We start from the raw sequence: 13,690 nt of genomic DNA on the forward strand, positions 1-13,690 counted from the left end.
GGGTCGGGGTATAAACTAGGTTTCCAGTGCGACCTAACAGCCGCTCTCAGAAGCCCCCGGGAGCCGGCGCCGTGTCCAGCCTGTGATCCCTGCGGCCGGGAGGCTGAGGCAGGAGGATCGTAAGTTCAAAGCCAGCCTCAGCAACAGCGAGGCGCTAAGCAACTCAGTGAGACCCTGTCTCTAAAAGTACAAAAATAGGGCTGGGGACGCGTCTCAGGAGTCCAGTGCCCCGGCGCTCAGTCTCCAGTCCCAAACTGCACAGGAGGCCGGGGGCGGGGCCACACGCTGCCGGGGCCTGCGCAGGCGCGGCCGGATCCAGCCCCGGAAGCAGTGGTTGCCCCGGAAGTGGTGGCTCCTGGGGCCGGCAGTAGCGCGGCGGCGCGGCCGGGCTCCTCGGGCCGGTGCTCGGGTCTGGGGCGCCGGAGGCCTCCCCGGAGCGTGCGGGAGAGCGCCCAGAGGTGGTGGGTGGCGTGGGGTCCCTCATCGCGCCCTAGTCCCCGGCGACGCCCGCGTGCGCGCCGCGCTCTGAGCGCCCCCGCTGCAGCTGGGGCCCCGGAGAGTGGCCGCCCGGAGTCTCCGCCCTGCAGGGCCTCAGGAGGCAGGCGCCACACCGGGGGAGCCGGAGAGTGGCAGTGCCCCTGCCCCTGCCCTGGACTCCGAACGGGGGGAGCAGGGGCAGGACCCGCAGGGGCCCGAGGTGACTCCGTGAGTGCCGCCCTGACCTTCAGGCCGGAGCGGACTGCCGGGAAGCCCTCCCGCTTTCCTTCCAGGCGGTGGGTCCTGGTGAGGCTGCTGACAGGGCAGCCTTGTAAGGGCTGAGCGTCAGCCTCTCCGGGAGGTTTTGGCAGTAACCTGTGGACCAGTACAAGCCGAGCTTGACCCTAGAACCACAGTGACAGTGTCCACCTAAGTCTGTAAAAGCCCTGTCCTGAGGCTGCCAGGCTTGTCTCTGTCAGACCCGATCCTGGGTTCTCACCGTCGCCGTCTTTATTGTTGTGTGCTCAGCTGGGCCCAGCGCAGGGGTACTGTTTCACGGAGCCTGAGAAGAGTTGTGCCCATCACAGCTCCCCACACTTGCTGCCCAGTGTGCTGCCCTGGCCACGTGTGGCCGAGTGCCTGTAGGGCTGAGGAACCAAGTTCACATTTCATTCAATTTTAATTAATTGAAACTTAATAGATCCAAGTGGTTGGAAGGGTTACGATAATGGATAGCATAAGAATAGCCTCATTAGAAAGGAAATCAGGACCACCAATCAGCACTGCAGAGTGTAGAATCTGTTCCCCTGGCAAATGAGGCCTGCATCATCAGTGGGTTCCCTCAACTCCAGTCAAAAGGGCAGAAAAGGTACGCCAAATCAAGCAGGATTTGGAGCTCAGACCTCGGGGGGCATTGCAGTCAACCTGCTTCTTCATCACTGATCTTCAGGGCTCGGGCTCCAAGACAGATGGCATGAGTTTCTGGCTGAGTTGCTGCAGGCGCACTTGTGTGGGTAAGCTGCAAGTTTCTCTCCCAACCACCAGTTTTTACACTCCTTCCTGGTCCCCTCTTTTAAGTCACCTCTCTGCCTCCAATGTATTTATTTTTTATGTGGTACTGAGGATCAAACCAAGGGCCTCACACATACTAAGCAAGGTTTATACCATTGAGCTACAATCCCAGCCCTCCCAGTTATTTTGCTACTAATGTATAAGAACACAGTTGATTTCTAAGTGTAACCTTGTACCCTGCCACCTTGTCCAGCTCCTTTTTTGTGGGGGGGGGGGAACAGGGGGAGGGTAACTGGGGATTGAACTCAGGGGCACTCGACCACTGAACCACATTCCCAGCCCTATTTATTTTATTTAGAGACGGTTTCATTAAGATGCTGAGCACCTTGCTGCTGCTAACACTGGCTTTGAACTCTCAATCCTCCTGCTTTGAGCCTCATTTCTTGATTCTGATTATTGGTTTGTAGATTTCCCGGGGCCTTCTGTGGAATCCCTCGTCTCTTCTGTAAATAGGGAGTTTTACTTCCTCCTCCTTCCGTTCTTTTACTGCAATGTCTGCAAGGACTGTGTGGCATAGAGGTGCTCAGCATGGCTGTCTTGCCTTTTTCTCCATCATGACTGAATATAGCTGGAAGCCCTGGGAGACCTTCTGTCAGTGGGGCAGTGTACCTTTCTCCTGGTTTGCTGTTGCAGTGGTTGTAGGGTCTGCCACCATGGTGAGGTGCCCCGTGGGTTCTGCCTGTGTGTTCTGGGGCAGCTCCTCCTGAGTCTTGGTGCTTGTCCCTTTCCATGCTGCAAGGATGGAAAGGGACAAGAACTGTTTTGCCATGGGTCCTTCGTGCCTATGCACAAGTGGTATTACTCTCTTCTTTCTTTTTGTAAAGTCAGGTTTGGTACTGGGGCTTTACTGGCCTATAAAATTAGTTATATAGTCACCATTAGCTCCTCTCCTTTCTGAAAAGGTGTGTTTAAGACTAGTTATTCTTTGAATGTTTGATGGAATTCATCAGGAAAACAGCCTGAGTCTGGGATTTTGTTTGGGGAATGTTTTTTTTCTAACCAGTTCAACTTCTTGAGTAACCTCAGACTGCCTGGGAGTGGTGGATGGCAGGGAAGCTGGATGCAGTGCACTGGCAGCACTGAGAAATAGCTCACGAAGAGCGTGCCCTGGACCAGTGCTGCTGCTGCTGTCCACACCACCCCAGAACCCTCACCCTGTGTGCAGATCTTCATACCAAGCCCTTCTCTAGCTCTTTGGAATGCCAGCTATGAGCCCCACGATTCAAGTGTATTCTGACACTGTGCCAGGGAAAGGGGATCTCATAAGCCATATACTCAGTTACACAGAACCACTCCCGTCTTGATAGCAGTTGCAAGTAATGGGTCTCCAGGTACCCACACTTCTGTCGGACTTTTCTACAACAAGGAGGGTTCCTCCATCCTCTCCGCAGGTTCACAGGACTCGGGAAAACTTGTAGCATTTACTTGTTTGTTGTAAAGGATCCATTATTTGTAAGGAGACCGCAGAGGATACAGTGAACAGCCACAGAAAGGCCCCCAGTATGGGAGTTTCTGCTCCTGTGGAATTGGGTGTGGGATCCTCCAGCATATGAAGAGTTTGGCCCGAAAACTCTCCAGACCCCATGGCTTGGGGTGTTGGTGGAGGTTCCTCACGAGGTGTGATCACTTGTTGGCTCAGTCCCAGCCCTTCTCTTTGCTGGAGGACAGGGTGAGGTGAAAGTCCCAAGGTTTACTCCAGGCCTGCTCTTTCTGGTGACCAGCTCTTGTCCTGAAGCTATCCAGGGGTCACTGAGAATATCTCATAAAGCAAGCATCCCCCTCTGCATTCCACAAGTCCCAAGGGGTGCGGTGCTCTGGTCAGATGCCACTCTTTACTCCTGTTTTTTCCATCACTCAGGGAGAGAATCACTAGGGTCTGGAATGTGGGGTCAGGCCCAGGGCAGAGACCAAGTAGCTGTTGCTCATCACATCACAGTGGGACAGCCAGTGCTGCTCTGTCCTGGTGGGTCAGCTCAGCCTGTCCTCACCATCCCTGTCCATTTTCAGGTGAGGAGACTGAGGCAGCAGGTGTGTAACCTTCCCTAGGTCGTGCCAAGGTGAGTGGCAAGGCTGGGAGTTTGTTAGAAGGCATCAGGGTGTCATATATGCTGATTTTGTTACTGAAGGGACTGTAGAGCCTCTTGAATGGGGTCTTGTGCCAAGAACTATGCTGTCACAGAGAGCAACCCAAGGAGAGCCAGGGTACCTTGGAAGGTGTGGCAGTGCAGGGCTGCTCATGTGTTACTGGCCTGAATAGCTGGCATGTAAGAATGAAGGGATTTCAAGCTGGGGATCAGTGGTAGAGCGCTCAGACTGGGGCTGGGGCTCAGTGTTAGAGTGCCCCCCTCTCACCTGTGAGGCCCTGGGTTCAATCCTCAGCACCACGTAAAAATAAATAAATAAAGGTATTGTGCCCAACTATTATATATATAAAAAAAAAAGAATGAAGGGATCTTAACCTAAAATATCCAGTGTTCTCACGTTCCAGTTTAATTATTTGAAGCTGCAGGAGATTAACACACTCAGTTACACTTGGACAAATGGATATTTTTATTTTGAAACAATTTTGACTTGAGGTTTTGCTTGCCTTTTAACATTTGCATTAAGCAGCTACTCGATATTCCCCAGGGAAGTATTCCCAGTCCTGTGGGAGACCTAAGGATTTTGATCTTTGTGTGCATATTCTGCTTACATCACAAATGGGCTGGTGGGCACCACAGGATGCCAGGTGCTTAGCATTGAAACATGGATTATTGGTTGGTCCTGTCTCTCTCAGGCACCCAGGTTCTTTCTCCCATGCACCAGGCACTTTGCTTTAGCTTCAGCTTGACATTCAGGGTTCAGCCAAACATCTTATTTTGCCCATTTGGCTCATTTTAGGGGCCATGATCCCTGTGAGGCTGTTCTCAGCAAGCTCTCAGACCCTGTTGGAGGGCCTGGCACAGTGGACCCCGTCTGCACAGGCCAGCCTCAGGCCCTGCTGGCTCCTTCCACAGCAGGCTTCACCCAGGATGCTGTCAGTGGGCTGCGTGGACCACACCAAGCATCAGGAGACCCCTGGAAAGAAGCCACTCTCTGAGAAAAAACTGGTGAGATTTCTCAGCTGGGAGCACCCTGCCATGGGCTCCCCTTTGGAAGGTAGCAGGGTGTCATATATGCTGATTTTGTTACTGAAGGGACTGAAGAGCCTTTTGAATGTGGCCTTGTGCCAAGGACTGTGCTGTCACAGAGAGCAGCCCAAGGAGGGCCAGGTACCTTGGAAGGTGTGGCAGTGCAGGGCTGCTCATGTGTTACTGGCCTGAATAGCCAGCATGTAAGAATGAAGGGATCTTAACCTAAAATGTCCAAGGAGAAGTGGCCCTTTGGTTTTATAGTTTAAGTCTTACAATTATTCTTCTTTTGTTTACCAAAACCTATTTAAAACAAGAATGCTCTTTTAACTAAATTTAAGAAAACACAGCTGAGCATGGTGGCACATGTCCATGATCCCAGTGGCTTGGGAGGCTGAGGCAGTAAGATCATGAGTTCAAACCCAACCTCAGCAACTTAGCAAGTCCCTGAGCAGCTCATTGAGACTCTGTCTCTAAATAAAGTATAAAAAGGTCTAGGGATGTGGCTCAGTGGTTAAGTGCCCCTGGGTTCATTCCCTAGTATCAAAAAAAGAAGAAGAAAAATACATGTTTGCATCTCACTCAGTCTCCTGCAGTTCTCCAGGTGCATTCTAAGAGCAGGGCCTCCAGAGGAGGAACATCTGGTTAGCTCAGGAGCAAAGCAATACCTGCCTAGCCACTTGTTTACAAAAGAAGGGAAGAGAGTGGGGAACTTGGGCAGGCAGCAGGCAGATCAAGGATCTGGCATCTGGTGGCCGAGGGGACGCCCCTTCCTGGCTTAGGCCCAAGTCTACATCTTACCACTTCTGTTTTTCCCCAATCAGGTGGGTCCTGATTTTGTTGGCACATAGCAAAATGGCACAATGAGTTTTTGAAATAGTAATTCATGGTTCCAAGTGGTGGTACCGGGGAATCATAAGCTCTTTATATAACCCACTGGGTGGGAAATACACATGACCTGAGTCCTGAGGAAGGCAGAGGACTGTCAGGGACCAAGGGTATATCTGTCCTTGCAGACCTGCAGAAAGCAGGCGTCCCCATGGATACATTTTGGGCATGGGCACTGTGCCTGAGGCCTGGGGTAGCTGGACTTGTAAGACGAGCTAATGTGTGATAACTAAACTAGTTAGTTGTTCTGCTTCTTTAGCTGGTTGTGCCTGCCTTCAGGACCTGTAGAGAGAGCTGCTTTGAAGAAGGGCTCTGTGTATCACCTCTCTGCATGTCACAGAGAAACCCTAGCAGTTAGGGACAGAGAGTCTTCTCTCTTCACAGCTGAAAGTCCAGGAGAGACTCCACCTTAACCTTGCTGCAGCCTACAAAACTAGAACTAGAATGTTAGCGAAGACCAGACTGTTGGTAATGTGTCCCATTGGAGACAGCTGGGTTCTCTTTAGATTGGAAATGCCGAGTTCCTTTTTGAAGAAACTGAAGCCTAAAAAAATTGTAATGACTTGTGAGAACTGATTTTTATCTTTGGATTTTAGGAGAGATTAGTAATACTATCACCATAAACTTCTAATTTTATAAAAAGGCATTTTTTTCATGGATACTTGGTCTCTTGGAAGGACCATGGGGTGTAGCTAACGCTGTAGGTGTCTTGTGCTTTCTGTAGAAGAGGTATTTTGTGGACCATCGGAGAGTGCTTGTTCGAGGAGGAAATGGAGGCTCTGGCATGAGCTGCTTCCACAGCGAGCCCCGCAAGGAGTTCGGGGGCCCTGATGGTGGAGATGGTGGCAACGGTGGCCATGTCATCCTGAGAGGCACGTGCCCTGAGAGTATCTGGGGAAGAGCCGGGTCCTCACATCTACCTTCTTATCCTGACGTATCTTACATTAAATACTTGATATGTAGACATTTTTATAAAGCATGTGGGTGTTCATAAATGGTGCACTGAAAGCCAGGCACGGTAGTGCAGCCCCTAATTCCAGCCACTTGAGAGGCTGAGGCAGGAGACTTGCAAGTTTAAGTCCAGGCTCTGCAACTTAGAGATGCTGTCTCAAAAATAAGAGAGAGCAGGGGGCTGGGGACAGGGCTTAGTTGGTAGAGTGCTTGCCTCACATGCACAAGGCCGTGGGTTCAATTCCCAGCACCACAAAAAAAAAAAGAGAGAGAGAGATGAGGTGTGGCTTATTGGTAGGGTGCTGCCTAGCATGTGCAAGCCCTGGGCTCAGTGTCCAATATTGCCGAACAAAAGAACAGTGCGCTAAAGAAAGAAATCAGCCTTGAGTGCTTTCTTTTGTTGTCCGGGACACAAACGTAGTTTGCGTTTAGGAATCTTAGCATGGTAGTAGATGTCAGAGCCTCAGTCTTAGTCAGCACACATAAGCCCAAGTGCTGAGGAAGCTAGGAGCAGAGCATCCACAGCATGGTAAATAGAGCTTTTTTTACATTGATGGCATCATGAGTAACTTCAAAATTTTCAGGAATGGAAGTTTCTTTGAAGGAAAGTAAGAGCTTAATTTTTAATTGTGTTGCTCGTGAGTAATGCCTGCCCCAGCTCTATTCCTATCTCGTGTGCATCTTAAGGCTCCTGGGCAAGACAGAACGTTAGGTGCAGGCACTTGTTCTGTCTCAACCCAAAGGGATGTCTTCGTTCTTGCTCTGCCTCTAGCTGACCAGCAAGTCAAGTCGCTGTCGTCGGTCCTATCCCAGTATCAGGGTTTCAGTGGAGAAGATGGTGGCAGGAAGAACTGCTTTGGCCGGAGTGGCGCCATGCTCTTCGTCCGGGTAAGCCCAACTGCTGTATCCACCTCTCCTGTCATTGGCATCAACTGCTCAAGGCACAGGTGACAAGGCAGGGGGAGTACACACCGCACAGGTCTTTGTGCACTAGTGTGGGCCCTGTGCAGGTGAAGAGGCCTCAAAGGGGGCAACCTACAGAGCACACCTGTGCCCGTCTCTGGCCAAGGCAGTCCTCTCATTTTAAAAACACTGCTAAAGCCACTGAGCAGTCTGATTGATTGACTGTGAACAGCCCCATGGGACTCTTGGTGACCAGGATTGTGCTTGGTGGCTGTGAGAGGAGAGGTTACCCTGCAGCCCCCTCCCTGACTGTGCACTGTAACTCATGAATACCATGCTGCTTTCAGGTTCCCGTGGGCACCTTGGTGAAGGAGGGCAATGAGGTCGTGGCCGACTTGTCCCAGCGGGGCCAGGAGTACATCGCTGCACTGGGCGGGGCAGGCGGGAAAGGCAACCGCTTCTTCCTGGCCAATGACAACCGAGCCCCTGTGACTTGCACCCCGGGAGAGCCGGGTCAGGAACGCGTTCTCCACCTGGAGCTCAAGACGGTGGCCCATGCTGGGATGGTGGGTCCCTGGTGGCAAGATGAGCTACTGGCTTAGGAGACAGTAACAGCTTCTAAGCTCATTGGTCCCATCTCAGCCAGCTGCCAACTGCAGCATGAAGGGCCTTCCCAGAGTCACGGGCTATCTTCCCTGTCTTCCAGGTCGGCTTTCCCAATGCTGGGAAGTCCTCGCTCCTCCGGGCCATTTCAAATGCAAAACCTGCTGTGGCTTCCTACCCGTTCACCACCTTGAAGCCCCATGTGGGGATTGTTCACTATGAAGGTCACCAACAGGTAGCAGGTAGAGCATCCAGAATCTGCCCCCAGGGGAGTTGAGGTGATCTGAGCAATTCAGGAAAATAACCAACTCCCAAGCTTAGCTTACTGTTTTTCCTAACTGAAACAATTTTAGTGAGTCTGTTCTGTCCTAAAATCAGCACCACCCCCTGGAATCCAAGTTTCAGGTCAGATCTGTGAGTATAAGTTTTCAACCTGAGGAGTTCTGCCACGGCTTCATTCTTCCATTGTGAACTCTGCCCTGATGTAGACGACGTGTGATTTAAAAAGCTTTCCCTGTACCATTTTGAGAGAAGAAAACTTTTTCCAGAAGATAATGTACCCATTAAAAATAGCCTGCTGGAAAGGTGGTTTGTATAGCACTTTATGTTTGCAAAGTGCTCCATAATGGTTTCCCTCAGTAATCAAATTATTAATAGAGTACAGGAAGCCGTTTTTTCCTTTTTGGATCATGTTTGAAGCCAGAAAGGACAGGAACGAGTTAAGCACTCCTCATCAGATCAGCATCATCTTGCATTCTGCAGATCTGAAGGCTGAGGCAACCCTAGGGCCTGGCTCCCCAGCCACCAGGTTGAAAGTCCAGCCTGTGGGGCCCACCATGACCCTATGTTCTTGTTTCCTACAGTGGCAGACATCCCTGGCATCATCCGAGGCGCCCACCAGGACAAGGGTCTGGGACTCAGCTTCCTCAGGCACATTGAGCGCTGCCGCTTCCTCTTGTTCATAGTGGACCTTTCCCTACCAGAGCCATGGACTCAGGTGGATGATTTAAAGTACGAACTGGAAAAGTACGAAGAAGGCCTGTCTGAGAGGCCCCATGTGGTTGTTGCAAACAAGATTGATCTCCCCCAGGCCAGAGCCCATCTGCCCCAGCTCCAGGACCACCTGGGACAGGTCATCGCCCTGTCAGCAGTGACTGGGGAGAACCTGGAACAGCTGCTGCTGCACCTGCAGGTGCTACACAGGGCCTACGTGGAGGCCGAGCTGAAGCGAGGCAGCCAGCCTCTCAGGTGGTAGCAGTGCACAGTGGCACCCGTGTCCCAGGGCAGGGTGCTGCACAGGCAGTGGACACAGGGGCCTCCAGGCCACCACACAAGCAAACCTGATTATAAAATGTGGGTGGTTTTGAACACATAAGAGAAAGTGCTTGTAAATATTGGAGAGTGTTGGTGCTTCTGTTTTCCCTGCCAACTTAGGGCTCCCCCACTCTCTGGCGTAGTGCTCCCTCAGGTGGTGGAGCATTCTCTGCCACCTGACATCACCTGCTCCCAAGTGCCTTACAGACTAATTTGCTAACTTGACTCATTTGTGCTAATTAACACCCCTAATTAGGAGGAGGACCATGCCACTGGCTGATGTTAGCAAACGCTGCTGCTGCTGCTGTGCACGCACGGGCTGCTGGGAGCTCAGCAGAAGAGCGCAGCCAGAGCCTGGGGCTCGAGCATGTTAGCACGTGTGGCAGAGGTAGCCTTTGGTGTCTACTGCCTGTGACCCACAACCTTGTGGTGCAGCAGGGCCTGGGCACAGCTCCTCAGTGGTGTTGCCTGCTATTCCCAAACACCAAGACGGACCTGGCTTCGCGACTGAGTGCACCCAATATCCGGCACAGGCACGCCCCGCCTCTGGCTCTGCTCAGTGTGCACAGCCGGTTGCTAACTGCAGGCAACAGGAGCCTGAATGGCCAGCATCACTCTCAGCAGGCGGCCAAAGCAGTGCTCTGCTTGCTGGGGTTTGAAGAGAACCCTTGCTTTGGGCCAGGCAGTCACCAAGACTCAGCAGGTCCTGTAGGGACATTGTTGGCCTTCTTCCTAAGGCTGAACTGCCGACAAGAGCTATGCTCTCTCTTCCAGGTGCTGTGCTCTAAGAAAGCAGTCTCTTTCCCATGGGGGGCTCGAGGTTGCCCCAGCACCTCACTGAGTACAAGTGGGGCAGGATGAGGGTGGCCTACCCTTCAGAATGGTGCCCCTAAGACCCCAGTGTCTCTCTGACATGTCCCTGATGACCATCAGAAATGGCGGGGACAACAGAAGACAGAGAAGGGGCCCTCAGCATTTGGGGAGATACCTATCACAGGGTGAGGTTTGCCATGGGATCTTAGGCCAGCCAGGAATGCTCTGTGCAGAGGTCCTTTCTGTGCATTGGGGTTGGGCTGCCTTGAATAATAGGCCTGTGCCTAGGCTTTCAGGAGCAATTCCGTTTTGATCTAACATCAAATCTGCAACTAGAACATGAGGTCCTTTACCCAAAGCTTTATTTTAATGTCTTGTAATTTCAAAGGTCCTCATGCTCTAGAAACCAGGGATGGGTCTTGCATCTGTTTGCTTTCTCTTTCAGGCCACCACAAAGGGTTTTGTAGTCAAGCCTGGCCTGAGAGCGTTAATTATCCATAGCTTTCATCTTTGTGCGGGGCCTCCCTTCCCTGACCCTGTCACAGCCCCCGCCCAGCCTCCCTGTGGTTCAGAGGCCTTGGTCTGGACTGGCTCCTCAAGAGTTGAGGACACAACTATCAGTCCTTGGCTGAGACCATTGCCACACCATCACTGATGTTGCCTGAGCTTTCCTGACAACAGGAAGCCCTGTGGCTTTCTAACACTATTCTCCTTTAGGAAGGAAAAGTTGGACTCAGTCTACCTGCCAAGTTCCTGTTTGCTTTTACAGACAATTTTCTTTTTGCCATTCTGGTTTTTAATTTTTTTTTTTCTTTAGTTTTCGGTGGACACAATACCTTTATTTTTATTTGGTGCTGAGGATTGAACCCAGTGCCTCATGCATACTAGGCAAGCATTCTATCACTGAGTCACAACCCCAGCCCCTAATTTTTTTTTAAACCTTCATTATTTATTTTTGTGGTGCTGAGGATGGAACCCAATGCCTCACACATACTAGGCAAGCACTGTGCCACTGAGCTCCAGCCCCTCAACTCACCCTCTTAAAGCCTGCCTTGTGGTGGTTAGTAGACACTCAGGGTTGTGTGCCTGTCACTGCATCCAGAGGTTTCCAGTCCCCAAAGAAACCCTGTCCTTATCAGATATCACCCCTTTTCCCTGGTTCCAGATACTAGTTCAGTGTCCCCGCGACCCACCTCTGACCTTGCCTTCTCCCCTCTTCCTGCAGCTGAAGGCCAGCCTCAGGTGCAGGCAGGTGCAGAGGCCATGTCCCCAGGGTGGACCGCTGTGACTGTCTGTGTTGCAGCAGATTGCACAGAGGCAGGGGCTGCAGGGGCTGCAGGGTTGGGAGATGGGGGACAGAGAGGTGCCGCTGCCAGGCAAGGGCAGTAGGAGGATCAACAGAGGTGGGGGTCCTAAATCCACACAGTGCTGTGAGTGGGGTTGGGAGGCGCGCAGAGGTAGGGTGCCTGCCTGGCCTGCCTGAGGCCCTGCTTCGCCCTCAGCACCCCACAAAGGACCCTGGAGTCTCATGGGCAATGGCTCCAGAGGGAAGAGGAGCAGTCCCAAGGCAGACAGTGATGGCAACTGCAGAGCTGCGTGAATGCGCTTGAGGCTGCTGAGGTGTACACTTACAGGAGGGTCGATGGCAGATTCATGTGACATATGCTTTATGCCACAAAGACGAAAATTGCCAGAACCTCACACATGAGCACACGTTCATGTGGGTGCAGGTAGGATGGGCAGCGTGTGGATACTGGGTGTCGTCTCCTGCTATGGCCCTGTGGTTCCGCTAGTGAACATCGGGCAGTGGGTGCTCAGGGTCTCTGCACCGTCATGCCCCTCACCCCCAGCATGTGAGTCTATGGCAAACTCAAAGGAAAGGCAGGACACCTTAGCCAGAGTGTCACTGTCCAGCAAGCCCCTGGCTGTCCCCAGCTGGCAGTCTGTCTGGAACACCGTTTGATGAGGGAATGGGTACCTGCAGTTGAGGGGACACATAGAGGAGTCCATTGAGGCCTGAACTTCCTTGGCATGAGGCCTCCCAGTGAATGTCCCTCCCTCTTCCTCTATGGGGACTCCTGGGGGCGTGGCCATCAGCCCCACAAGGGTAAAAGAATCCACACTTGGTGGATATGTTCACATTTGTGTCGCCAGCCCCACCCATGGTCAGCATGTGGCCCTTCTGAAACAAGTTAGGCCCTGACTCCCATCCCGGCATGCAGAATGGGTGACCTCTCACGCAGGCCAGTGGCCCCCAGCCCATACCCACTGAACCTGGGGGTGGAAGCCAGGGCTACCTGGGGCACTGTGGTGGCTAGTGGGGACAGGCTGTGTGGCAGACAGCGCTGCCTGGTCATTCTTTCTAGCCATCATTTTGTTGCTGAAGAGAGTTTTCTTAACAAAAGCCAGTGTCTTTCCCCAAATCCAGGAAATCACCCCATACTCTGCTGTGGCCCCTGGGGACAGGACTGGCCTTGGCCCAGAAAATTGCTCTGCTCAGCCACTGGGCTGAGTGGTGGGATATGGTGAGGGGCGAGCTCGGCTAGGACCTGGGGCAGGGTGTCAGCTCCACATGGACCTGTGTACTGAGGCTGGCCTAACTTGTCAAGCACACTCACTTCAGCTATCCTGGATGTGTGGGACCCTGTCCTGGGTCAGGGTCCTCTGGGGTCACTGGGCTACATGGCCAAGGGCAGAGCAAAGCCTCGTGGTTCTGGTGGCTAGTCCCCTCAGGGTTGGTCAGGACTGTGCCTCCAGGGGCAGAGGCAGAAGCTTGCCTGCTGGGAACAATCTGGGAGGCTCAGGACAGAGCAAGAGGTCTCCTGCCAGGAGGGCCAGAGCTCTTCATGGATCCCCTCACAGCCCTGCCTCCATTCTGCCACCTGGCCCCAGCCCTGCCAAGTCAATCTGCCATCCAGCTGTTTTGCCAGGAAGGCACTCTCCTGTGTACCTCTGCCTGGCATGACCCTCAGGCCCCCTTGGGCCCTGGAATAGACTGGCAGCTGGACAGACTGAAGGAAGCCCTGAGGTAATGGGTGTTGGGAAACTTAGCCAATAGTGCTCTAAGTAACTTCTTGTGCCCGGACCACCCCAGGTAGGCCCCAGCCAGTGCCTTCCAACCAGCTGCCCCTGTGTACGCTGGCATGGCCCCAGCAGTGGTTGCTTTCTCCCTGAGATGGGTCCTATGCCCTGTGTCCACCTAGCTGTGTGGCCCACAGGGACCATTGAGGAAAGGCTGGAGCTTATTGGTCAAAGGGGCGTACTGAAGGGCCCAGTCCTGGCCCCAGGCAGCATCTGGGTGGCCCTACAGGTTTCCATGGCCCAACAGCCCTCAGAGCCACTGGTCCATTGGGGGCTCAGGCCCAGTGGTTCCTGCCACCCAGATGGACACCCCCTGCCATCCCTGGAGAAGGAGAAGCCTGGTGCAGGGTCTAGCATAAAGCATGCAGTGGTGGTGGGGGGCGGGGATTGTGGACTCCATCCTTTCCCTGGGTGCGTCTTTCTGAAATACCTGCATTAGAATTTGACTCACTGGGTTTAACATCAGCCCAGAATGTGAA

At 52.9% G+C, this 13,690-nt stretch overlaps 1 protein-coding gene across 5 annotated transcripts; it reads left to right on the forward strand.

The window, feature by feature from the left end:
* Positions 1-351: 351 nt before the first annotated feature.
* Mtg2 (mitochondrial ribosome associated GTPase 2) lies at positions 352-9,397 on the forward strand. 5 transcript variants are annotated; one of them, XM_046433138.2, is made up of 8 exons: positions 352-461; positions 1,427-1,490; positions 4,429-4,637; positions 6,271-6,418; positions 7,270-7,385; positions 7,748-7,966; positions 8,107-8,245; positions 8,867-9,397. In XM_046433138.2, exons 2-8 carry the CDS (start codon positions 1,451-1,453, stop codon positions 9,256-9,258), a joined length of 1,263 nt encoding a protein of 420 aa, XP_046289094.1. In that variant the 5' UTR covers positions 352-461; positions 1,427-1,450; the 3' UTR covers positions 9,259-9,397. The 5 variants fall into 5 exon arrangements, with proteins under 5 accessions (XP_046289094.1, XP_046289091.1, XP_046289093.1 ...); XM_046433135.2 differs by lacking the exon at positions 352-461 and adding an exon at positions 474-1,345; XM_046433137.2 differs by lacking the exon at positions 352-461 and adding an exon at positions 474-783.
* The last annotated feature ends 4,293 nt before the right edge of the window (positions 9,398-13,690 follow it).

Source organism: Marmota monax, unplaced genomic scaffold, assembly GCF_021218885.2.
Source record: "Marmota monax isolate L192 unplaced genomic scaffold, Marmota_monax_Labrador192_F-V1.1 WCK01_AAM20220418_F8-fsc00014, whole genome shotgun sequence".
Lineage (NCBI taxonomy): Eukaryota > Metazoa > Chordata > Mammalia > Rodentia > Sciuridae > Marmota > Marmota monax.